This window comes from Rattus norvegicus, chromosome 1 (assembly GCF_021556685.1).
Source record: "Rattus norvegicus strain SHRSP/BbbUtx chromosome 1, alternate assembly SHRSP_T2T, whole genome shotgun sequence".
Classification (NCBI taxonomy): Eukaryota; Metazoa; Chordata; class Mammalia; order Rodentia; family Muridae; genus Rattus; species Rattus norvegicus.
The window spans coordinates 148807792-148833894 of NC_141534.1; the positions used below are offsets into that span (position 1 = coordinate 148807792).

Genomic DNA, 26103 nt, shown 5'->3' on the forward strand with positions numbered 1-26103 from the left:
ACACACAGAGCCACCAAAACTGGATAAGATTGATGAAGCTAAAAAATGCATGCTGAAAGGGACCGGATATAGATCTCTCCTGAGAGACACATCCAGAGCATGTCCAATCAGAGGTCAATGCTAGCAGCAAACTGAGACCAGGACCCCCTTGGGGGGAATTAGAGGAAGGATTGAAAGAGTTGAAGGAGCTTGTAACCCCATAAAAACAACAATGCCAACCAACCAGAGCTTCCAGGGACTAAACCACTACCGAAAGGCTATACATGGACTGATTCAGGGCTCCAACTGTTTATGTAGTAGAGAATAGCCTTGTTGGGGCACCAGTGGAAGGGGAAGCCCTTGGTCCTGCCAAGGTTGGACCCCCAGTGCAGGGGAATATGGGGAGGGCAGTAAGGGGGATGTATAGGGGGAACACCCGTACGGGGGGGGGAGGGGAGGGCATGGGTGCTTATGGACAGGAAAACGGGAAGGGGAATAACATTTGAAATGTAAGTAAAGAAATATATCTAATAAAAATTAAAAAAAGAAAGGTTGAGAACCACTGCTCTATACTCTGGTGTTAAGTGGGCCAATTGCATCATGGGAGGAAAAAAGCCTTCAAAACTGGCCTGATTTTGTCTGGGAGTTGATGAGAACTAGGATACTGACTTGAAAACATTTGGAATTTGAACACACGCTCAATTTAGGGCATTAGCTCAGGAACTCAGGAATCTAACATTACAGGAAAGACTGAGAGGAAACACATCCACAGACCCGTGTTTATATCGGGAAATCAGTCTGGAGGTTCCTCAGAAAATTGGACATAGTGCTACCTTAGGACCCAGCTATACCATTCCTGGGCATATACTCAAAAGATGCCCCAACATACAACAAAGATACGTGCTCCACTATGTTCATAGCAGCCTTATTTATAATAGCCAGAAGCTGGAAAGAACCCAAATGTCCCTCAACAGAGGAATAGATACAGAAAATGTGGTACATTTACACAATGGAGTACTACTCAGCTATCAAAAACAATGACTTCATGAAATTCTTAGGCAAATGGATGGAACTAGAAAATATCATCCTGAGTGAGGTAACCCAGTCACAAAAGAACACACATGGTATACACTCACTGATAAGTGGATATTATCCCAAAATCTCAGAATACCCACAATACAATTCACAGACCATATGAAGCTTAAGAAGAAGGAAGACCAAAATCTAGATGCTACAGTCCTTCTTAGAATGGGTGACAAAATACTCAAAGGAGGAAATACAGGGACAAAGAGTGGAAAAGAGACTGAAGGAAAGGCCATCCAGAGACTGCCTCACCTGGGGATCCATCCCATATGTAGCCATCAAACCCAGTCACTATAGCTGATGCCAAGAAGCACTTGCTGACAGGAGCCTGATATGGATGTCTCCTGAGAGGCTCTGCCAGAGCCTTGCTGATGCAGGTTAAGATGCTTGCAGGTATCCATCAGACTGAGTATGGGAGTCCCAATGGAAGAATTAGGGAAGGGACTGAAGGAGCTGAAGGGGTTTGCAACCCCATAAGGACAACAATACCAACCAATCAGACCCCTCAGAGCTTCCAGGGCTAAACCACCAACCAAAGAGTACACATGTGGAGACCCATGGCTCCAGCTGCAGATGTAGCAGAGAATGCATTGTCTGGCATCAATAGGAGGAGAAGCCCTTGGTCCTGTGAAGGCTTGATGCCCCAGTGTAGGGGAATGCCAGGGTGTTGAGGTAGAAGTGGGTGGGTAGGTGGGAGCGGGGCCATACTCATAGAAGCAGTGAGAGGGAGGATGAGAGAGGGGAGAACTAGGAAATGTAAATACATAAAATATCCAAAAGAGAGTGAAAAAACAGTTGGGGGCATGTCCCTGAGTTCGTACTCAGCCCTTGAGCAGGAATTACTCTTTCCTGTGAACAGTGTGGTAAATAGAGAAGCCACACTGGTGTCACGATGGGCGTCTGCTCCCCCATGGATCCTTCTCACGCCCCCTTTCTTTTGATCCTCGATATCCTTCGAGATTCAAGCCATCTACAAAGTCTTTCCCAATATTCCCACTCCCATGAGTCCCCACCCCCACTGTCTATGTCTTAGCTCTTTTCCTGTTACTGTGACTAAACACCCAGATGAAAGCAACTTGCTTTTGGCTCACAGTTCAAGGCTGCAGTCCACCATGGTGAGGAAGTCAAGTGGCAGGAGCTTAAAGGACCTGGCCACATTGCAGCCACTGCCAAGAGGTAGAGAGCAATGAATAAATGCTAATGCTCAGCTCACTCCACCAACACTGTAGAGTCTGGGATCCCTGCCCACAGTGGAGGCGAACATCAGGGTCCACATCATTTAACCTAGTCAAGACAACGCACACGGTGTGCTCGGGGACTCAGAGGGATGCTGGGAGGTGCTCCCAGGTGATTACACATCCCCTCAAGTTGACGACGCTGACCTCACAGTGTGAAACTGAGTCTTTTTCTGTACACAGAATTTCTTCTCCTCACAGAACTTCGTCTGACTTTCCTTCTTCACTCCTTGGTCTTGCTCTCTCATTTCAGTCCAGCACGAGACCTGAGCACAGTAAGGATCCTTCTGTGACAGTTTTCCCGGTAGAAGTTCAGGTTGAGATGGCCGTCTGTTCTTGTGCCTCTGTGCCCTGCACATGTTCATCTCATGGTCCTTCCACATCCATGTGTTCAAAACTCAAGCCGTCTCCCAGTGGGCAGCTCCATAGGAGACTATGGAGGCAGGTCAGGGTTTTGACCCAAGAGAGCTGAAAGACCTGAATTACCCTTTGGCCGCCAGAACAGTTTACTTTGATTTCAGGGGTTCTTGCCCTGCTTTTAAGAAAACTACATAAAATTCCTCTATCATACCACAGTATCTCATGCTGTACAAATTCTTGACTGTAAGAGTCATGTTAATAGTCTGCCTCAGAGCTTCATAGTCTGAAATCCAAAGCTATAATTGCTAAGTTGCGAGTTACCGAGGATGGCATTACTTTATCTTTTGAGAATCTTTGCTTATGCTATTCTATATTTTTCAAATGCTACCTTAGTTTACTGAACTTTCTTGCTGTGGAAATGATGTTAACTTTTTACTCTGAAAAGGATACTTAGGTAAATCTTTTAAGAATTACAGCAAGCCGTGGAGAGATCTCTGAGTTGTCGCGGACACCTGCTGCTCTAGGAGAGGTCCTGGGTTCAGTTTCTTAGAACCCACTCAGTGAGTTGCAACCAGCCAGCTCCAGGAATTTTGATGCACCCGTCTGGCTTGTGTGGGTACCACACACACACACACACACACACACACACACACACACACACACTCAGTTCTCAGCCAAGAACTGAAGCTCTCTCAGCAGGAAGCCCTTTCTCTGCATTGTTTCCTTTTCCTTACCTCAGTCCACAGAGGAGTGGATTACTTGAATTTTGAGTTTCTAATTGTCCTCTTTAATTTTAAACACTTGCTATATGTCCAAACAAAACATGCGCAACTAGTTTGTACTTTAAAACCTTTTAGGAATAGAATATACATGGAATGATATGTGAGAATTCTGCAGCTTGATTTTTTTCTTTGCTAGTAATAGTGAGATTCACCCACATTATTAAACATAGCTTTAATTAATCTCTTTTCATTGTAGCATAATATTTTGCAGCACAAGGACATTTAAGCTTACTTTTATTTTCCTTTTGCCTATTTGGTTAGATTCTGTATTTACTTTTGCAAACATTTCCGTGCATCTTCCTTTGCTTAATCTAAGATCTATTCCAAGGAGTGGAATTGGCAGGCGAAATGATTCAACTTTACTAGTTATCACAAAAACAAACACACAGAACCGTGATAACAGTTTCTGGCCTACATACTAAATAAAGGGTCCCATTGTCATGGCTGTTTGGCCTCTGACAATACCACCGAGTCTTGGTTCCCACTCCATGGTTCTAAGATGGCATCCTGATGCTGTTACCTGTATTTCCCACTGCTAGTGAAGTTTCTGTCATTTCACATTGCTGCTCTGGGGCTTTTGACTTCTGCATTCTACAAAGGCTCTTTTTGCCTTTTTATCGAGAGTCAACATTAATAAGGTAACATTTTCCTGGTTACTTATCTTTTCTCATATTGCAGCCTATATTTGAACGTTTTCGGGTCTACAGAAACATCTATTTGGATTTTAATGCTCTTTCTCTCTGCGGTGTCACCAGGGCTTTCATATGCCCTTTGTCTACTGATGTAGCCAAGTACCTAACGTGCGGCATGTGGCAGATAATCAAAAATGTTTGCTGAGTGCATGGACGCCTGAGTCACCCGTCTTGTCTTTCACAGTTGGCTCTTCTGTGTGTCGTTTAAAAAAAATCTCTTCTTAACTCGATGCCACACCGATTCCCCAATATTTCATTATAAATGTTTAGTCTTTTCTTTTTCCCCAGCAAATTCATCCTGCATCCTGGGTGGCTTTGCAGAGAAAAGGAAATGAATGAACTTCCCAGCAGCCTCTGTTTCTTATTAGATAGTAGTCAGGCCTCTTTACCTCTGGGGCCTCAAGTTTTCTGCCTTCAGGGCTGCTGGATCTGTTCAGAGGAGCTGTGGTGCTTGTCCAGTTATGAGCCAGGCATGTGGTGGGTCCTGATAATGTAGGCTTTGCTACTTCTCTCTCCTCACAATGAGCCCCAGGAATAGGACTCCTCTACTCTGCGACACTTCCAAGGGCGTAGACGCACCCCACCATGGGCTCCTTTCTTCTTCTCTCCATTCCCCTCCCAGTCTGGTTTCTTCTTCACAGTCTGGGTTTCTGGCTAAGCCGGGCAGCAGATGCCTCTCTTTTACAACCTGTCACAGACCTCTGAGTAGATGCAGGCAAGCCTCCGAGCAGCGAGCAGTGACACTGTTTCTCCTTCGGAACACTTAAAAAACACTTTCCTTCAGACCAGATCTGCCTTTATGTAGGACCAGGGACCGGTTTCCTCCAAACGAGGCTTGCGCTTCGCTTGTACTGCAGCTCCTCCTGTCCACAGCCAATGGCCCTGGTGGCTCTTCACTCTGAGTAGTGGCTTGCTAGGCACAGGGACAGGTAGATGTGTCATCTAGGTATAAGACGTAAATATAATCACACTGCTTGAATCACACTGGGCTAGCAACTACCACATGGAGTAAGTCGCACGTTTGTAGGCTGCATCCATGATCCATGACCTTGATCTGGCTTCACGTTTCACCTCCTGGCATTCTGTTCAGAGAATGGGAATACTTAGCTATGGAGGTTCATTGGGAGCTTGGGATGTGTTATTTTTGCCATGCCATGTCTTGCACTAGGCCTCCCGTGCTGGTTTGTGGCTGACCATCATTACCAGTCAATCTGGAGTTGGTGTGTGGCAGGACCACGCCTTGGTCAGGGCATCTAAGCACCCTAGTCATTCCTCCTGGATCCTCTCTCTGGCCACTTGCTCAGTCTCTGCGTTAGTTACTTTTTAAAGTGATTTTTTTTTATTGTTTGAAAAATTCATACAGGCACAGAATGTGCTTTTGATTGAAATCTGCCCCCGTTTCTCTCCCCCAGTTCTCCCAGGGCCCCTCACCACCATCCCCCCCACCCTTGAAGTTATCTTTAAGCTCACTGAGTTTCCCATTGCTGTGAGTAAATACACGGCAAGAGGAAAAAGTCAGTCGTAGTGGGGTGGCATGGCAGTAGGCAGGTAGCTGCCTGCTCACATCCGGTGTAGCAGGAAGAAGGCCATCTGGCATACAGCTGACTCCTCCCTCTCATTTGTTCTAGAACCTCAGTCTACTGGGTGGTGCTGGTGCCGCTTGGATTCAGGGCAGGTCTTTTCTTAGGAAACACCTTTGCTAACACACTCAGAAGTGACTCACTACTATTTTAGTGTTTGTTATGAAGGGTGTGTGCGTCTCATCAATTCACATCATCACCATCATAACCACCACCATCACCACCACCACCACCACCACCACCACCACCACCATCACCACCATCACCACCACCACCACCACCACCACCACCACCACCACCACCACCACCATCACCACCACCATCACCACCATCACCACCACCACCACCACCACCACCACCACCATCACCACCACCACCACCACCATCACCACCACTACCACCACCACCACCACCACCACCACCACCATCACCACCACCATCACCACCATCACCACCACTACCACCACCACCACCACCATCACCACCATCACCACCACCACCACCACCACCACCATCATCACCATCACCACTACCACCATCACCACCACCACCACCACCACCACCACCACCACCATCACCACCACCACCATCACCACCATCATCATCATCATTTTGAGACAGCATCTCTCATTGAACTTGGAACCCACTAGTTGTCTAGATTGGCTGGTTTGAAAGTCCCAGGAATCCTCCTGCCTCTGCTTCCCTAGAGCTAGGATTACACATTACCATGCCAGCATTTACAGAGGTGCTGGGAATCAAACTCTGGTCATGTTTGTATGGTGAGTACATTACATACAAATCTGTCTTCCCATCCTCATGCTAGAGTGCCTTAGTCCAACAAAACTGACAATCCAAATTAGTGATCAGTCTTGAACTCCAAACCTCAGTTTGGTAAGTGGACTATTGCAAACCCTCTCCCTCTTAGGCCAGTGAGATTCTTTTTCTCTTGTAGCTTTCAGAGAAGTAGCAACCACTCCTGAACCCCACAGGACAATGCTGTTCAATACTACACAGCACCACAGCCCACATATGTGACCATAAATATTCTAGTAGCTACAATAAACAAGTTCAGATAAACGGGCAGAGATCAATGCCAGTGTCGTATTTCAGTTGTCTCCACTGCGTCCACAGGCTGCGGAAACATGTAACCAACATGGGACTCTAAGTGAGCTATATTGCTCTGCTCTTTCGAATAGTGTTTGGACATGCAGTGCTCAGCTATGTCCTGAGTTCATGCCAATGCAGAGTGATCCTATTCTGAATGCTTGACTGCGAGGCATGCCCATTGGATGCTGTTGGAGTGCTGTGCGGGGTGCTGTGTGGGGTGCTGCGCGGGGTGCTGTGTAGGGTGCTCTGTAGGATGCTGTGCAGGGTGCTGTGCGGGGTGCTGTGCGGGATTGGTTGGGAAGAGAGGGATATCCAGTTGCTCACTTGCTCTCAATCACTTACACACAAGCAGTTTTCCCCTCTGTCGTCTTCTCAGTAAACTGTATATCTGTACAGTTTAATCTCCACAACAGTGCTTTGGTTGTGCAGTATTCCCTCATAGGCTCATGTGCTTGAACACTTGTTTCTCAGTTGGAAATTCGATTTGGGGAGGTGGTAAAACTTTAGTGGCCCCTCAGAGGGGCAAGTAGGTCACAATGATTTTGTTTTGAGGTTTTATAGACAACTTGCTGTCAATTCCCCTTTATTCCTATTTTACTGGAAGGCGGAGTATCTTCAGAGAGCCTTTCTCCCACCATGGAGCTGTCCTACTATGTGCTCTCCACCATGATAGACTGTACTCTTTAAACTATGAGCCAAAGTCCTATGTCCTTAGGTTACTTCTTGTTAGGTGTTTGATTACAGCAACAAGCAATGGCTTTTGTGTTTATATCAAGGAAGCCTAGGAGCCAATGTACATCCAGGTCAGATGTCTCTTACAGGCACAGCGCTGATCGAGGAAACAGATCAACCACAGTCAGCCAGCACTGAAGAAGATTCCATCTCCTCCCCAGCAGCCCATTTACCCTACAGATAAAGTGGTATTTCACAGCGACATCCAACCTCAGTGGGGAGCCAGGGGAGGAAATTGGAGAGAAGAGCTGAGAGACTTAGGAGACCTCGGAGTCAACCGCCAGACTCAGAAGGAAACAGAAATAGAGGGTGATGAGGGAACAAATGAAGAAATAACGATCAGCAGAGAACTGACCAAGTGTGGAGAAAGACTCAAGAGGGCACACAGGGAACCCCACCTGAAACCCACAGGCAGGAGTGAAGAGGTCTGTACTGACACAGGCGGGAGTGAAGAGGTCTGTACTGACACAGGCGGGAGTGAAGAGGTCTGTACTGACACAGGCAGGAGTGAAGAGGTCTGTACTGTGACACACAGTTAGGCTGGATGGAGAGGAGTAAGTTTCTAGATCTAGGCCACATTTTCAAAAATTCTGCATTCAACACAACTTTATGAGCGGGAGCACACTTCAAAACTGCGGCCACATACATGAAGAGAAACCATTCAACAGAACCGCTCACTGAGGTTGTCTGGTGTCGAATGTGTCAGGCAAATACTTTAGTGATTACAATTTCAGATGAAAGAAAAATGATCTCCAGTAGAAAAACATTTTAGATTTGGTGGGAGACTCTGCTTTCACAGTTTTTGATTCTAGAAAATGGTGAAATTATTACACATATATTACACATTCATGTTATACACACGCACATACACACACACACACACGCACACACACACATTATGTCGCTGTGGTAAAATCCTTTGGCAAGAGCAGCTTAAGGGGAGAGGGTCTACTCCGGCTCACAACTCCAGAGCTAAGACAGTTCATGAGGGTGGGGAAGGGGTGGCAGCAGGATTGTGAGGCTAGCCTGGCACATTGCACCCACGGTCTGGAAGTGGAAAGGGGTGGGACCAGGCTGTGGAACCTCAAATCCCACCTCCAGAGACATAGTTCCTTCAGCAAGGCTGTGCCTCGAAAGACTCCACAAGCTTCCGTTACTTGGGGACCAAGTATTCCATCAAAGGAGCCTATGGGGAACACTGCTTATTCAAACCACAGCACAGTGGCCCAGGAGCCATGATTCAGTGCTGGCACATGTACCCGCCATTGCTCGTGGGTCATTAGACAGAGCTTTGTCAGGGTGGCAGCTTCCTGCGCTCTTTTCTTACTGCGTCCTTTTCTGTTTTGAAGTTACCATAGCAAAGGGTAAAGGCTGCGTCTTAACTCCTTTGCTTGTCATTAGAGTTTAGCCACTTGTGTGTGTTTATAGTAATCTATTATTTGGTGTGATCCTGTTTTGGATTCTATACAAATGAAATCATACCTTACCCTCCCTGCTCAGCGTTATGGGTTTAAATCGTATCTCGAGTGACACGTGAAGCTGAGCTCATCGGCTTGCACGGCTCTGCCGTCCTCTGGGTGGCTTCTTTCTGTACTGCTCAATTCATTGTATTCAGGAGTTCTTCCTTTGAAGGATATGATTGATACATGACTTTCATTCTTATATCACTTGTGTCTGGTTTTGTTAGCAAGATTTTGATAATGTCGTAAAATGAATAGCTAGGGGTTCTTTACTCTGATCTGAAAGGATCTTTTTGAAGATGGGAATTAGCTATATTTTGAAGGCTTTGTGGTGTTCAACCTAAAATTCACACGACTGTTGTTTTCTTTGTGAGAAAAAATGTTAAATATTCTTTCCTTCCCTCCCTCCCTCTGTCCATCCCTCCTTTCACCCCTCCTTCATTCTTGGTCAGTTTTTGATAGTTTTCCCAATATGTCATATAGAATGGGATAATTTTCCATACCCTGTGTTCTGAGACATTATTTCGTTTTAGCTCATCTCCCTCTCTCAATGGTTGGCGCCATAATTTCACCTCTGAAGAATTACTGGTTCCTGTGCTGATTTCCCTGCCTCTGTCACTTACCCTGCTTTCCACCTGTTCTCCAGATGAATCATTTCATCTCTTAATGTCCCCCAGTCTTCTGAAAGAGAACGTTGTTTCATCACCTGCCTTCTACTCCCCTTCAGGGTCCTGAAGGTTCCCCATGTTCTCTTCTCTTCATTCCTCTTAAACTCTGTGCTCCAGCTATGTGGGCCTATGTTCCTCCATTCTTCCAACTTGCCATAGTCTCTCCAGCCTCCTACCTTTGCCCATGCTTTCAAGATGCTTCTGTTTCTCCATTCTCTCTCTGATTTTCTGAGAGATTTCTACTTGTCCTTTACATCTCTCTTTGGTGGCCACTGCCTCTGTGACATCCTTATGTGAGGCTGAATTGTCCTGTCTTTTCCTCTCCAGCGTGACTTGTATCCCATGGCTTCCCAATGTCTTGTTTGCTTAGCTGTCAGTCTACGCTCAGATCCAGATGCTGAGCAGTCTGCCCACATGGCGTGTGATGTTTGGTCTCATGGCTAGCATAGCATCTGTGATGGAAAGTACTCGGTGCATGCTTGTATTAACTTGCAAATTAAAAACTTGCTTTTGGAACTTCAGGATCACAATAAGCGTAGCATTGATCGTCTGCAGGGGCCCCACTCAGTTTGAGGAGCTCTCCCACTTGCATTAGAGAGGCCCAGCAACTGTGGGAAGTGAAATGGCTTTCATTCCAGTTTACAGATGAGAAGCCAGAGATCTTAAGAGGCTATATACCTTTCCAAAACTACGTAAGCTGCTTCCTTGGGAACACAAGACCATCCTGGAGGCAGCCCAGGCAAGCAAGCAAGCAACCCAGTACCTCTTCTGCCTAGTTTCCTTATCTAGAAGTTATCTTTATCCTTACTGTCTTTAAGCCCAGTGTGGCTGCATCACAGGAAAGATCTTTATGTATTTCTCTCGGGCCTGATTTTGGTTAAAGAAAATGTAGCAACTCATGACAAAAGACACCATAGGTTTTCCTTTTGTCTCTTTTGCTTGTTTTTCTTCCATGGGTGTTTTTTTTTAATTGTGGCAACATTATTACTTTAATAACTAAGATAATAAAGAAACAAAACTATTCCACCTCCACTTCTTACCCAGATGCCTGCCTGCCTGGGTGTTGCTGAGTTCGCCTGGCTTTGTCTTCCTTGTTTAGTGATGCTGGAAAAAGTCCTGGGGCTATTAAGTGATCCGGCAAAAGCTCACTTTCTTCTGGAGGTGGGTTGGGCCTGAAGGCTCCCAACTGCAAATCTGGCCCCTTGTGAACCTGAGTTTCCATCACTAATTGGGACAGGTGTCTAGCATCTCCATGTTGGTCTAGTTTATGAGTACTGCTTTCCATGTATCTGGACCGTAGACTGAAATGAACGCAATGTTTCTTTGGACTTTAAAACTAAGAGACAATTTCACACCAAACAAGTATGGCATAGTATGATTCTGTTCATGAGACCCCAAAGAAATTTACTTACAGTTTAAAAATTAAAAGTTACACTTTGAAAGTATAAAAGTACACCAACTTAAATTCACAGACATGTATCACCTTTAACATATGATTTGATTAGGGCCTATAGTTAGAACACTTTTTTTGTTAAATAGAATATGTAAGGTTTGTTACATAGTTCCATTTTAACCAATGCAGATGATACAGTACATTGCTGTTGCAGCCCCAGCATGGTTCTGTAGCCATTGCAATACACAGGTGGGTATTATTATGAAAACATTTTGCTTTATCTTTAGAAAGTCCTGTATGTTTTATGCTAAACCTCAAGATTTTTGAGGTCCATGGGAATTAGAGTGCCATTGTTTACACCTGAAGCATAGAATTCCCTAAGCCAAATCATCGCCCCCCTCCCCCATGTCTTGCTTTCCTAAGAATGCTCATGGAGGCCCGAGCATCCAGTTTTGGCGGTTCCTCTGCATACTTCCTGCCCTGAAAACTTAGAAAAACAAACTGGCTTGCGATGAACGTAAGTGATTCTCAGAGTGCAAACAGCCGGTTTGTGTCTTTGTCTTCTTCCTTGGGGAGGCTTCTCTTTGAAAGTTTGCATGGTTTCAGCCACACAGACGTGCTGTTTCCTGAAACCAAAAAAGATGAAAGACTGAGAAAGGCCCAGAATAAACATGAATATGTCCCCAGTGGGTTTCTGCTTGGTGTCTAGGTGCGTGGTGTCTCACTGCTGAGGGGAGTAGCTATAATGCATTTTTTTTTGCTACCGAATTAACAGATTCATGCATGAGAGTTATGTGCATGTTGGCATGACATTCAGTAACGGTCACCCATGTTGCAACAAAGAACATCCATCGTGTGTGGGTGATTACTCGTTTGTCAGGGAACTGGCTGCCATGCCTTACACACATGTTGTGTCATATGTGCTCCAATTATCTCATGAGGGTGTGACCTGTCAGGTTCATCGGGCAAAAAAGAACAGGGGATATGGCAGGTGGCAGAGAGTCGGAGGCAGGAGGCTTGAGGAGCGGGGAACCTAACCTGGCCAGGATGTCCCAGTGCTGTACTTGGACCATAGAACAGAGGGGTCTGCTGCTGCAGACAGAGCTCCCTACAAAACCTGTCGGGTCTCTGGGATCTGTGGGGTCCTAGCTAGGACCCCAGGGAGCACAGACATAATGGGATCTCCTAGGAAAATGGAAATATGCACCTATTAGTTTAGAGACACGAAAAAAAATGGCGATTCCCCAGCAACCTTCAACCTACCTTGGCCTGACCACTCTATGCACAACTGCCATTGTCTTGCTGTCCCCAACACTTCCTTTCCCGTATGACATCGAACACACTTGCCTTCTCTGTCATGCTTACTGCCTAGTTATACCCCGAAGTCCTTAGGACTGTGGTTCTTTCTGCCTTGTTGATTGCCTAAATGTCAGCGCTAGTTACCCGGCAGGGCACATGGAAGGCACTTGAACGTTTACTGACTTACGCCCTCTCTGGAGACAAAGTCTCACTCTATAGCTCATACTCAGACTCATAGTTACTCTCCTGCCTCAGCTTCCCAAGTGTTGGAATCGCAGGTGTGAGCCACTCACTACAGCGAGGTTATCCTGAACACATATAGATTGGATGATGTAACAGGCCTTATAAACCTCAAGATTTACTTAGATATTCCTTCCTTTTGCCATTTCCCCTCTCACCGCATTGATAAAACAAAATAGTTAACTGTACTTCACTAAAAAGGCGAAGATGCCTTTCCTCTGCCAGACAGACGGTGGGAGTGTCTGTGTTTAAGAGGCCGTGGGAAAACACAAGTTTCACTTTCGGATCAAAGTGCAGATTCCAGGAAAAGTGTTTTCCCTCAGCGTGGAATTCCAGTCAGGACCTATATACTGTTCTTCCTCAGTCCAGCATTCCTTCCAGGGCCTATTGAGTGTTCTCCTCTGACATGGGATTCCTGTCAAGACCTGTAGAGTGGTCTTCCTACACATACTATCCTTGTCAGGGCCTATAGAGTGTTATCTCTTTAAACGGAATTCCTGTGGGTCCTATAGAGTAGTCTCTCTGTTCATATCACTCCTGATGGGGCTTATATAGTGGTCTTCTTCAACATATTCATGGAATTTCTTTTCAGATCCATATAGTGTTTTACCTCGGCACAGAATTCTTGTCTTTTGTCAGGATGCTGTAGAGATTCTAGAGCTAAAACAAAGAGGTTCCCTCACTTCTGCATCCCTTCCTGAGTAGTTTGCCCCCACCGAGCCACATCCTTCCTATAAAATATCATCCCCTTCCCCAATGACTTCCTTGGCAGCCATATAGTCCTCATTCAGGTGACTTGGCCAGGAAGGGTGAGAACAGAAAGAAGAGTGGAACCATGGGTTTAGGTCTTCAGGTCTAAGAGCCCTGTTCACAGAAGCCCATGTTCACGGTTTTCCTGAGGTATTTTAATGTAGACCCAGTTCCTTGTGGCCTTTTGCTAATGGAAGAGTCCAATGGACTCTTCATTAAGATTATGGGGGGCAGGGGCTGGGGATTTAGCTCAGTGGTAGAGCGCTTACCTAGGAAGTGCAAGGCCCTGGGTCGGTCCCCAGCTCCGAAAAAAAGAACAAAAAAAAAAGATTATGGGGGGCAGACCCCGGAAAAAGAGGGCTGGTGTTGCGTATCCACAGGAGGATCCTCATTCTATGCCATGTATCTGCTCACTTAGAGTCTCCTGGAGCTGAGGGAATTCGAAGACACTGGCTGCATGAGGGGATCTGTGCTGGGGCAGCAGCAGCTTGGGTTAGCTTCTGGGAAAGAAGTGCATTATTAGAGAAGTGTGTATGAAGCCTTGTGCTGAGAGCGCTTAAGATGTGGAGACTGAAGAGTAAGAAGACCCCATTTTCAATGTTTCTCCTTTCAGGGAACTGAAAGCTCTCTGTGAAGTGTTCCAGAAAGATCTTCTCATTGATTGTTCCAAAAAAAGTGTGTGTGTGTGTGTGTGTGTGTGTGTGTGTGTGTGTGTGTATGACACAGAGAAGAGAGACAAAGAGAGACAGAGAGAATGTATGTCTCTGAGAGTGTGTGTATATGTGTGAGAGAGTGTATTTGTATGAGTGTGTGTATGTATGTGAGTATGTGTTTGTGTGTGTCAGTATGTGTGAGTGTATGAGTGTGTGCCATAAAAAGACACAGATAGATGATAGATGATAGATAGATAGATGATAGGATGATAGATAGATGATAGATAGATAGATGATAGATGATAGATAGATAGATAGATGATAGATGATAGATGATCGATAGATGATAGATAATAGATGATAGATGATAGATAGATGATAGATAGATGATAGATAGATGATAGGATGATAGATAGATGATAGATAATAGATGATAGATGATAGATGATAGATAGATAGACAGATAGATAATAGGTGGGTATGGGAGGTAGATGATGAATGATGATCTAAACTCTGGTTTGTTGGAGTCCTAAGTGAAGTATTTGTGTTTCTAGAACCTTCTCTGGAACACCTTCCTGGCCCTTCCTACCTGGTTTGCTATTCACATCTCTTTTAGACATTTGGCCCAGAAAGAAGCTAACATCAATGGCTGAGGTTGAATCTAGAAATCATTTTAGACCAGGCCCTTAATACAGTTTGCAATGTATCAGGAGACACAATTTCTTGATGGTAAATACAGATGTGGAATACTAAATTCCTCATTAATTTTTGTATTTTAGACTGAATTTTGCTATGAAACCCACGATGTCCTCAGATTCAGATCCTCCCTCCTCAGCTTCTCTAGTGCCAGGGTATAGGCACGTCTCACCATGCCTGGTCCTACGGTTAATTTTTAAAAACTCATGGAAAACATGTAAAAACTCCCATGTTTCAGCCTCCATATCCTAACCTTGCCAAAGCAAATGTGTTTCATATTTCATCAGGAAGTTTCAGACACCAAATACTTAAATGTCTCGAAATGATGAAATCCTGCTTAGAAATAAAAATTATCTGGAAGGTTTCTTGTTTAACCTTCATTCCAGGTTCCAGAAACAAAACACACATTGTGGTTTCTGGAGCAGAGGTGTGCTGGTACTGAGTTTACATACTGTTAGTCATCTTAATTTTTTCCTTCTGGGCTTTAAAAGGTACAAACTGTAAAGTCCTGGGTTCCATCCTGGCCTAAATGATCCATGGCCAGGGGCCACCAGAGGGGTCCTTTCTCACTTGGTGCTGGCTGTGAGCCTTGGATTCTCTCTGCTCTTCCTGGGAAGCACATTTCTGGATTTGTGGCATGCCATCACTTAGGGGAGACCACAACAGTGTCCCCTCCATCTAGAAGAAGATGTCTCCCTTGGAGAGTGTGGGTGCCATAGCTAGAAACTGGCCTGTGTATGCATACTGTTCCTGACTTTGAAAGATCTCCTCAGATCCCTGGTAGAGTGCAGTAGCCATGACTCAGACTTTGCCTTCTTGGCTTTCAGCCTTGTTCTAGTCATACCTGGGAATGACGGAATCTCAGTTCTTCCACCCAGCATCATACCCGTCCCACCCCACTCCCACCACCTCTTTGTCTCCAGATGATATATTTCACTGGATGATAGATTTCTCGATTTCACTGATGACCAGCATAGAGACATCTGAAGTGAGGAGACTATACCGGAATCAGTTCTTCATGGGCCTGGAGACAGGCTGCAGCCTGTGCCTGCTCAGGGTGTGGATTGCTGACAAGGATGCTGATGGAGACCATGCCTCTCATTTGGGCGGAAGGGAAACGAAGAGAAAGAGACGCATATACACAGATGGAGCTGGGATTCAAAACAACCCTGACAGGCTGGAAGGACGAGCCAGATGGAAAGGGGATGTGAACAACAGGAAGTTGGAGAGTCCAGTCACAGCCCAGAGTGCAGGGACTTGTTTAACATGGTTCAGCTGCATCCCATGGGAAAAAGACTTGGGGGCCTTCCCCAACTGGCCATGGTTCTGTGAGTTTGTGAGGTGGTGCTTGGCTGAGCTCACACTCTGCAGAGAGATTAGTATCCCACCTACAGGGCTCAGACTGAGCTTGCAATGTTCAAGCTGGCCTGTTACATCTCAGTGGAAATCCCATTGTGTTCTCACTGACTGACAACTGAATGATTTTTGAGGCACCTTAGGTCCTGTTATCTGTGATAGGAATGCCCTGTTAGTTTTCTCTTCTTAGGATGTCATTCTGAGAGACAGAAACCAAAAATCCACACACACTAGTTGTCCAGCAGTCACCTGCTGGGTGTCCTCTGTTTAATTCTGAAACTGTCTCTCTGAAGGTATCATCAGACCCATTATGTTAAGGGTTGAGTCCTACAAGACTGTTCTCCACCTTTAGACCAGATTACCAGTGACTAGTGTCACATGTTCACCCTGGTAGTGCGCCAGGCTCAGTCTGCTGGAATACTTCTTGCTAACTGGGTGGAGTGGACATAGTTAGTGACATCTCTGGTGTCAGCACTGCTTTCACGGGGATGACCTCCCCGTTCCTCAGTGGCCGGATGGAAGGTTCCATCATCCTATCACATGGCCGGTCCTAACCAGCTTCCATTTGGGGTTTTCCAAGAGTGAGGGCATCAGAAGACACGTTCTATAACCCAAGATTTACAACAGTCTTAGGAGCCTTGTGTTAGAAACTGTGGTCAAAGACCAAACACATAGTTTATCACAATTTTACAACAGTCAAACCCCATCTTTGTCCTTTACAGGGTATGAGTGGAGGCCTACAGTGACAATCTGGTTCTTGTTGGGCTGTATGTATTTCCTCCTCTAAGAGTCGCAGCCTTCAGTGGGGATAGGGGTGGAGGACCCAGCTGTATTCCCAAGTCCCACAGTTATCGTCCCTGGGGTTCATCTGGATTCCTCCCGCCTGCCGCTGTCCCCGGTGACTCAGCAGCTGTGGACAGTGGCTGGTGTGGATGATACATTTTGGCAGCTTCTTTCCCCGGTCCTGGCTCTTTGCCCTGGGAAGATCTCACACTTCCTATCTGGCGCCTCTCCCTGGCCTTGCCTCCAGCTCTCACTACTTGGATGCCTTGGTGACCTCTTTGGTCACCTCATCCCACAAGAAGCCACATGCTTAGAGTTTCTGTGACAGTTAAGTAGTCAACTCCCTTCTGGATGGAAATGTTAGGCTCGTGAGCTTTCTGAAGCCACGAGTTAACCAAACCATCTCTCCTAAAAGATGACCCAGCTTTTCTGCCGGTCTTATCACGCATAGGCAGTGATGCGGCTCTACCGGTGTAGGGTGCTGAACAGCTCACTCCTGGACCTCTGCATAGGAAGCATAGGAGCTGTTTCCCAAGGCATGAAGACCCTCTTTGTTACTGTCACCATGATGTGAATGACAGTGTGTCCTTATCTCTTTTGGAACCACAATAGAGAATGTGTTGCAACCTTAATATAAGAAGCAAGACTTTGTCTCTATTCATTATTTCAGCAGCGGCTCAGTTCTTGTTGATGAAATCAATCTGAGTTAAGGAGGAAGAAGATGAAATAATGGTGATGTTTTCTGAGGTTTTGGGGTCTTTATGTCCCTTGTTAAATGACACTTCTTCCGGTGAGATACAAGGCAAATGATACACACTCATAGGGTGGCTATGAGGATAAAACCAAGACTTTTTGTTTTTTTAGTGTGAGACAGGGTTTCTCTGTGTAGTTCTGGTTGTCCTGGAACTTACTCTGTAGGTCAGGCTGGTCTTAAACTCACAGAGATATGACTGCCTCCTGAGTGCTGGGATTAAAGGCATGCACTACCATGTTTGGTGAGACCTTTTTCTTTTAAAATACGAATCTTAGCTAGTAGTAGATGCTCAGAAAAATCTTTTTTATTTCTGCTTTATTTCTATGAAAAATGTATGTTTCTCCTCTTTTGCATAGACAGCAGGAATGGATGACTTCGAGGAAACTGTTCTCCAGACACTGCAGAACTGATGCACAAAGGAACTCACAGAGACAATGGCAGTACACACGGCCTGCACAGGCTCAAGCCAGATGGGTCTCAGCACTGAGAGGGGGAAGAGGACATGGGCTCTTATCTCTAACCAAAAATCTACCCAAAACTTACACTTGCCTGCAAAGAAAGAATTAGTTCTTTTCCAATGGAGTTTTACTATGGCGTGTAAACACTTCAGGGTAGGCCCATGCCCAGCAGGCAAGGCCATACACAAAGCCAATTCAAAGGTGTATTCTTTTGGTTGTATATTATGACTCCTGATGTGTGTGTGTGTGTGTGTGTGTGTGTGTGTGTGTGTGTGTGCGCGCGGGCGCGCACACATGTGTAAATATGTGTTTCTCTCTCTTTTGCTTTGTTTCATTTGCTTTTTGTTTTTTAAAGAGAGAGGAAGAAAGGGTATAGATTTGGGTAGGTGAAGAGGTAGGAAGGACCTGGGAGATGGGGAGGGGAAAAGCCTGTTGGGAATAAATTGTGTAAATTTTATTTCAACTAAAAACAGCAAATAAATAAACAAAAATGAATACAGAAAATGTCAATAATACCCATTTATCCTGATAATAGAGTACCGATGCTTTTATGTAAGTAAGTCGGAGGCAAATCATCTGCAGAGTTCAGAAGCAGTGCCTTCGCTGAGTGTTCTAAACCCCTGTTCTACTTGGGGAGAATCAAGCAACGAAGGCATCCATTTCACAGGTGTAAGATCCTTCCTGTGTCTACCGTAAAGCTGACCAGTAACTCCCAGACTAATTGGACACAGTAGAGATTATTTTCTGCCATGAACAAGAAAATAATACACTTGAAAGTCAAAACAATTGTTCCCTCGATTCTGGAGGTACCGTTGAGTGGATTAGGATTGTCGATTGGGGAATAGACTAAGGTTTTGACAATTCAGTCTGATATTTATGCAATATAATTTGCTGCATATTAAAAATTTACTCTTTTTAATAAAAATGTATGTGTGGGCACTTATGTACATGTGAACATGTACACATGTGTATTTATATACATAAGTGCACGAATCATGTATGTATGTATGTATGTATGTATGTATGTATGTATGTATGTATGTAGTATGTATGCTGTAGAACAGCCTCGAGTATCATCTTCACGAATGCTTTGGGACATGGTCTGTCACTGGCCTCAGACTTTTAAAAAGAGCTCTAAAACACACTACCATGATCGACCTCATAAGGGAGAGGAAGCCTCAAGAGTCTCCCTGATGGGAGTTAAAGAAGACATGAAAAGACTTATTGGAACTTGAAAGGTCTGTGGCTGATTTTCTAATAGGATAGGGGTACAGCGGGCAGATAAAGATTCTGACTGAAGAGGAGTGTGGTATTAGAGACTGTGGGACCCAGGCTGGGGACCGTCCCTTTCATGGAACCCAGGAGTGGACATGTGCTCAGTGGTAAGAATGTTGCCCGGGAGGGAGTGGTGGGGACAGATGAATGACCCTGGCATGTTTTCCATGCAGTAGCAGGTGTCTGGTGTCTGAGGCGCTAGTGGCGGTTCCAAGTCAAACCCTGCCTCCTTCTGTTATTAAAGTTCCTAGAAAAAAGCCACAAATATGCTAAACATTCTGCAAGGCTGATTGGCTGATTAGAATGTCCTGATTGTGGAGAGTTAGAATGTTGGCGATCTAGAGCCAAGTTATCTTGGGTTATTGTGAGTCTCTTAACTGCCATTTTGTTGTCTGTCTGCATATGGCCTAACTTCTCTATTATGCAAACCTTCCACCAGCCCCAAAGCCAGGAATGCCATCAGAATAGTGTCTTGAGATATATAGCAGCGATTCTCCACTTTGAGGTACTCTAAGCACCTGGAATTCCTACCAACCAATGTGGAACATGCCTCGATTTGTGTATTCTTGGGCTGTCACTATATTCCAACTTGGCTCAGGATAAATTATCTCTTATTCTCTTTGAAGTGAACACACATGTTTTTTAAGTGTGGTGTGTGTGTGTGTGTGTGTGTGTGTGTGTGTGTGTGTGTGTGGTGTGTATACATGTGTGTGGCTGCAGAAGCTAGGAGAGCATATTTGGTGTCCTGCCCTATTGTTCTCCACTTTATTCCTCACCAAACTGAGAACCTGGAGCTAGGCTGGGTGGCCACCAAGCCCCATGCTGTCCCCACGCTGTCCCCACGCTGGCCTTACAGACATGCATATGACTATAAGTTGCTGTGGATCCTGGGATCTAAACTTGGATACTCTTACATGCTCAGCAAGTGCTAACCATGAGAACTCTGCAGCCCCGTGGTGGATCCTTCACTCTCACAACCACCTCTCGTTTCTAATGTTTCATTCTTAGTCCTGGATTATCCCAGAAAGCAAGCAAGCAGGCTCCTGAATCTCCAGTCTTTGAAAACTCTGCCTGTTCCTCTCGCTGTGCCCCATCTAAGTCTCTCTTTATGGTATCCATTTCCTCTAATCCAGGCTACTTCTTAAACCCAGTGCAAATTTCCCTAGCACTGTACAGTACTGCTCTTGTCAAGTCTACTCTGACTTTTGCAGTCCCACATTCCTTGGAAGCTACTCCAGTCTTGTCTTCCTCAACTTCTTAGTGACAAAGAAGACAGTGATGACTCTCTTTGATGCTTAATCCTTCCTGGATCTAGAATTGGGTTTTTCCTTCTTTTCTACTCCCATAGCTGAATAATTTATCTCTCTCCTATCTCTCTGTTTCTTTTACTTCTTCACTTCTACTGAATTTCAAATGTTGGAGTTATTAAGGGCACCAGGTCAGCAATCTTGTCTGGTGTATGGGCCTCTTTCTGCACCCTCTCTGTCTCTGTCTCTGTCTCTGTCTCTGTCTCTGTCTCTCTGTCTGTCTCTCTGTCTCTCTATCTCTGTCTCTCTGCCTCTGTTTCTCTCTATATCTCTGTCTCTCTGTTGGTGTGAGTGTGTATGCGTGTGTGTGAGTGTGTGTGTGTGTGCATGTGTGTGCGTGCGTGTGTGTGTGTGTGTGTGTGTGTGCATTTAAGCAATGATTTCTAATCTCTCTGCTGAGTTCCAGTCTTGCGTGTGCAGTAGCTGTGTCAGGCTGTCTCAGGCTTTCCTCATGAGCATTTCAGCCTTACCATGACTCAAAACAGCTCTACCCATGTGTTATTCCTTCTGACAGATGTTCTGCCTTAGGACCACCCACCACTGAGTTCCTTTACAGGTAGCTGCTCCAGCCAAACCCCAGAGTAGTGATGAGGGGGAGGGAGAGGAAAAGGGTGGAGGTCCTGGGCTGCTCACACCCTGATCTCTTCCTGTTCGGCATACACAGTTGCTTCTACTCATGTTTCTACTTCACTCCTTCTCATTGAAAGGAGATACCAGCCCAAGGAAACAATTTTTTTTGCCTGGATTTGTATCCACAGCTTCTAGCTAGTCTTTGTGAGTCTGTTTTGCCTCCTCTTGCCCATTCTCCACAGACCAGTCAGTGTTCCAATGCTCCTCTATGGCTCTGTATCCCTTTGCTGGTAGCCTACAAGACTTCGGATGACCTGCAGCTTCTTTCTTTCCTATCTCCATTATTCTTCTGGTCCACAATGAGCTGGGCCACACTGCTCCTCTCTCTGTATCTCCAGCCCACTGACGTCCTTTCCAAGTGAGGGTTTTGAGGATCGCTCTTTATCTGACCAAAATACACATCCTTGCTTTTTTGTATGCTTCTCCTTTCTTTGCTTTAGGAAGGAGACAAACGCCATCTTTTCGGGCATTCTTAGCTGGACCTCATCTTTACAACCCACTCTCCTTTCCTTGCTGTCATATTACTCAGGACATTTCATTTATGACACTTATAACTTCAACTTTTCTTGTCTGCTTATTTATTTTTTTGATACATCTTCTCAACCAAAAAGGTAACCTCTATGATTATAGAGACCTTACTATTCATGTTTCTCATGGTATTCATTGCACTAAGACCTGTGGTAGGCATTGAAAGGTCCTCAGTATATTGAATAAATGATCAACAGAATGGACTTCTCTATGTGTGGTCCAAGGCTGAGATGTTCCAGCACAAGCATTGGCCTGGGTTGGTGGGAATGTACATGCACAGCCTTATCATATCCGTTTGTAAAGTAAAGGTTTGGACCTTGATGGCTTGTAAGAGCTCTTCAGACTTTCAGAATTATGCTTTCACGAACTCTGAAGGCAATAGAAACAAATGAGAATGTGGGGTTGGCAGGAGGGCTGAGTGGTTAGCAATGCCTATTGCCAAGGCTGGCAATCAAGTTAGATCCCCAAGACTCAAGAGGGTTCTGACTCCAAGGTGTTCCACGTTTGTGTCATGGCACATGCTCACTCTCACAGACACATATTTAATAATAAAAAGAATAGTTATTATTGTGTTAGTTGATCTTTGATTTTTAGTCTTTAATTTGACACAAGATGGAGTCATTTGGGAAAGGGGCTTCAACTCAGGAATTGCTTGCATCAGACTGGCTCTGAGTAGGTCTGTGGGGGAATTTTCTTGATTGATTGATTGATTGATTGATTGTGTGTGTGTGTGTGTGTGTGTGTGTGTGTGTGTGTGTGTGTGTGTTGTGGGGACAGCCCACTATGGGCAGTGCCATAGGGGAATGTGGTCTTGGGATGGATGTATAAGGAGGTAAACTGGGCAAGCCATGCAGAACAAGCCAGCAAGCAGCTGTGCCTCTGGATTCGGTTCCTGCCTCCAGGATCCTGTACTGACTTCCTTTCATGATGGGCTCTGATTTGGATGTTTAAGCTAACTAAATATTTTCCTTCCCAATTTGATTTTTGTCAGAATGTTCTATCACAGCAGTAGAAAGCAAACTAGGACAGTGGTGTCAAATATCTAATAACAATTTAAATCTAATGTAAAATGAAATGTATGAAGAAAATCTCACAGTTCTTTTTGTCTGGTGCTATTCAGTTTAGTTGAGTTATATGTTAGCAGAGATACTGATCCCTTGACTAAATTATTGTGTACTGATTTTTCTATTCAAAGTTTATTATTCAAATAAATATAATTGATTGATTTAGACAAGCTATATAGCCAAGAATATTCTTGATTTCTTTTTTTATTAGATATATTTCTTTACTTACATTTCAAATGTTATTCCCTTTCCCGGTTTCCTGTCCGTAAGCCCTCATCCCCTCCCCTACCCCTCTCCCATATGGGTATTCCCCCCCATACATCCCCTTTACTGCCCCCCATATTTCCCTGCACTGGGGGTCTAACATTGTTAGGACCAAGGGCTTCCCCTTCCACTGGTGCCCCAACAAGGCTATTCTCTGCTACATATGCAGTTGGAGCCCTGGGTCAGTCCATGTATAGTCTTTCAGTAGTGGTTTAGTCCCTGGATGCTCTGGTTGGTTGGCATTGTTGTTCTTATGGAGTTGCAAGCTCCTTCAACTCTTTCAATCCTTCCAGTCATTCACCTGAAACTCAGGGTGTTATGCCAATCAGGCACCATTTTACCAACGGAGCTCAACCCCTAGTCCCTGGTCCTGCTATAACCAAAGCTTGTGTTACACCATGGGAAGGTGACACCTGGGACAACAGAGCTGTCAGGAGTTCTTTGTATCCTACTCTTTCCTGTTCCAGAAAGCAGCCTCCTTGAGTGATTGCTCTGATCTCCTATTTCATAGTTCTGTCTTCCCAAGTAGGGGAAGAGGTCCCAGTCAGGGTGTGTGCAGCCATTGTTGACCAAAGAAGAGTAAGCTTGGGGATGCCACTTCCTTTGCCAATTCCCTCCTTGGCAGAATCAAGGCAGAGACTCTGGAAAGCATCCCACACCTTCAGCTTCTCTTGACCATCTATGACAGGGTCATACTGGATGGCACAATGGGAGTGAGTCCAGACCCATTTTACCTGAGGCATATTCCACAGTAGCTGTCTTGACTCTTGAATACCCTAACCATTGGTGCTTCCAATGATCTACATGCAAATGTTGTGAGTTCCCCAAGGAAAGCACGAAGCCTTTCTGTAGAACAGGTCTATTTAAGCATGGGTCTGTACGAAAACATACAAGGTGCCATGAGGAGAGAAAAAGAAGCCTCAAAGGAAATGCGATAAAATAATTAAAAGTTGTTATTATGGGGTGTGGGTGACTTCTCGTTGATTTTTTTTTACAGCAGTCTGCATTTTCTAAAGTTCCTGTAATGAACAGAAATTTCATTTACAGTGTGGGAACAAAACTTCCTTAAACTTTCACATAAAGAAGAAAGAGATTAAACAAAGGAAGGCAAGGAAGAAGGAAGGAGTGAAAGAAAGAAAATTAATTTATGGAGTTGAAAACATGGGGCAGTGCCCAGCTCCCAGCTCCCAGCTCCCAGCTGCACATCACTAACAGGGCTGACAACTGCCCAGTTACTCCCACTCCAGGGGATCTGACACCCTCTTCTGACCTCCTGGGGCACCAACATATATGTGGCATGCATTCAGACAGCCAGCCAGGAGGCATGAACATAATAATAAGACAGATCTTTTTTAAAGAAAGAGAAAATCCTAAGAGCAATGGGTTTGCAATAATGAAATGTGAGCAAGTCATTATTATGTGCCTTTAATTGCTGGGAGTTAGAGCAGGGAGGAAGAGAGAGAAAAGAGGCCCCATGTGCCAGGTTGGAATATCCTGGTCTTAAGTGTCCCTGCATCAATGTGTGATGTGTCTCACTTTACTCCTGGCTCTATGTTGTGAGAGTGGAATCTTTTGGATTTTGTCTCCTAGAAGATCTTTCCTAGTGTCTAATTTGTGACTAAATGACCTTGCCTTTCAGGCCACAGCAGAGAAGTCTCCTGGAGCCTACTTCCTTCCTGAGTTCGCACTCTCTCCTCAGGGAAGCTTTCTAGAAGATACCACAGGGGAACAGTTCCTCACATACCGCTATGATGATCAGGTAAGATGACAGCAAAAGCCTTGTGTGGTTACTTGCGTTTGGAAGCCCAGTGCAGGACACTCAGATCAATGTGGCCTGTTGGCTGTCAGCCTAGAAGATAAACACTCAGCTCTAGGTTTGGTGAGAGGCTGTTTTAGGGGAATAAGATAGAAAGTGATACAGGAGGACAAGCTGTCTCCTCCAGCCTTCTCACGAGCACAGCTGCACACATAGATACACGTAGACACATGTGCATGTGTGCATGCACACACAGTGTCTACACAATAGAACATTGTGTTCCTCTGGCCAGTATTAATATACCAGATCCTTGGTACCCGGCAGGAACCTGAAGCTACTGGCTGCAGTGACTTTCTGGCCTGTAGGCAGTTCTGCTCTGCCTGGAACACCGGTGGCTCAGGAATGACTCTTGTTTCTCACACGAGAGATGATGTTTTAGATATCACTAAATTTATTCTCCCAGAGAGAGTCGTCAGAGGATTCTGATTGTGTAGTCATTGCTTCTTTGTCCTCTCAACTTTCATTTCACTTCTTATGGGGGATCTCTGTGAATGCCAGGGCCAGCAGAGTAATGCCCCACATGAGTTGAGACGGAAATCCAGTTCAGCATAATTCAAACCCACGTTGGTTTAAACTTTTAGAGTCTGACATCAGTAGCTTATTGTAAGGGTATTTGAGTACATCACAATTTGGAAAAAATAAAGTTTCCTTTATAACATAATCCTCTGTGCACAAGGAGGCATAATGGCACCAAAACTTTTCCTCAAAGAACGTGCCCTTTCGTCTGTGAAGCAGGGTTGAACAGGTAGATACATGTGTTATCTTAGGGGCCTAGAGGGTGATCTGGTGTGGGCTCAGTCATATACATAGTGTAGATGTTATCTGGCTATTAGCCGTCTCTGGTCCTTGTTATGGGAGCTTGGGGGAGCTCCTGGTTATACAGATAATGCAAAAGTCCCCTAAGTATCAGTCACCTCTGGTCCTGCTTGTGGAAGCTTGGTATGGACTGGACCTTCAAATAGTACCTATTTTACCAGATTAGTAACCACCTCCATGTCCAGCCTCCTGGATGGAAAAACAGGTTATATACATGGAAGAGATAATCCTGCATGTTCAATGATCCTGTGTGTTAAACACTCCTGGTTTCCCAAGGGCTTATCTGTGAGGTTGTGGACCTTTGTGCTCTCAACAATTTCCTTCAGGAGCACCAGCATCTTCT

At 45.1% G+C, this 26103-nt stretch overlaps 1 protein-coding gene across 4 annotated transcripts in view; it reads left to right on the plus strand.

The window, feature by feature from the left end:
- Positions 1-26103, plus strand: part of Adamtsl3 (ADAMTS-like 3) — a 321025-nt gene that overhangs the window by 22825 nt on the left and 272097 nt on the right. For all 4 annotated transcript variants that reach the window (NM_001107533.2, XM_087558105.1, XM_087558126.1 and 1 more), the window contains 1 exon segment: positions 24768-24887. In NM_001107533.2, the coding sequence (NP_001101003.2) occupies positions 24768-24887 (120 nt within the window).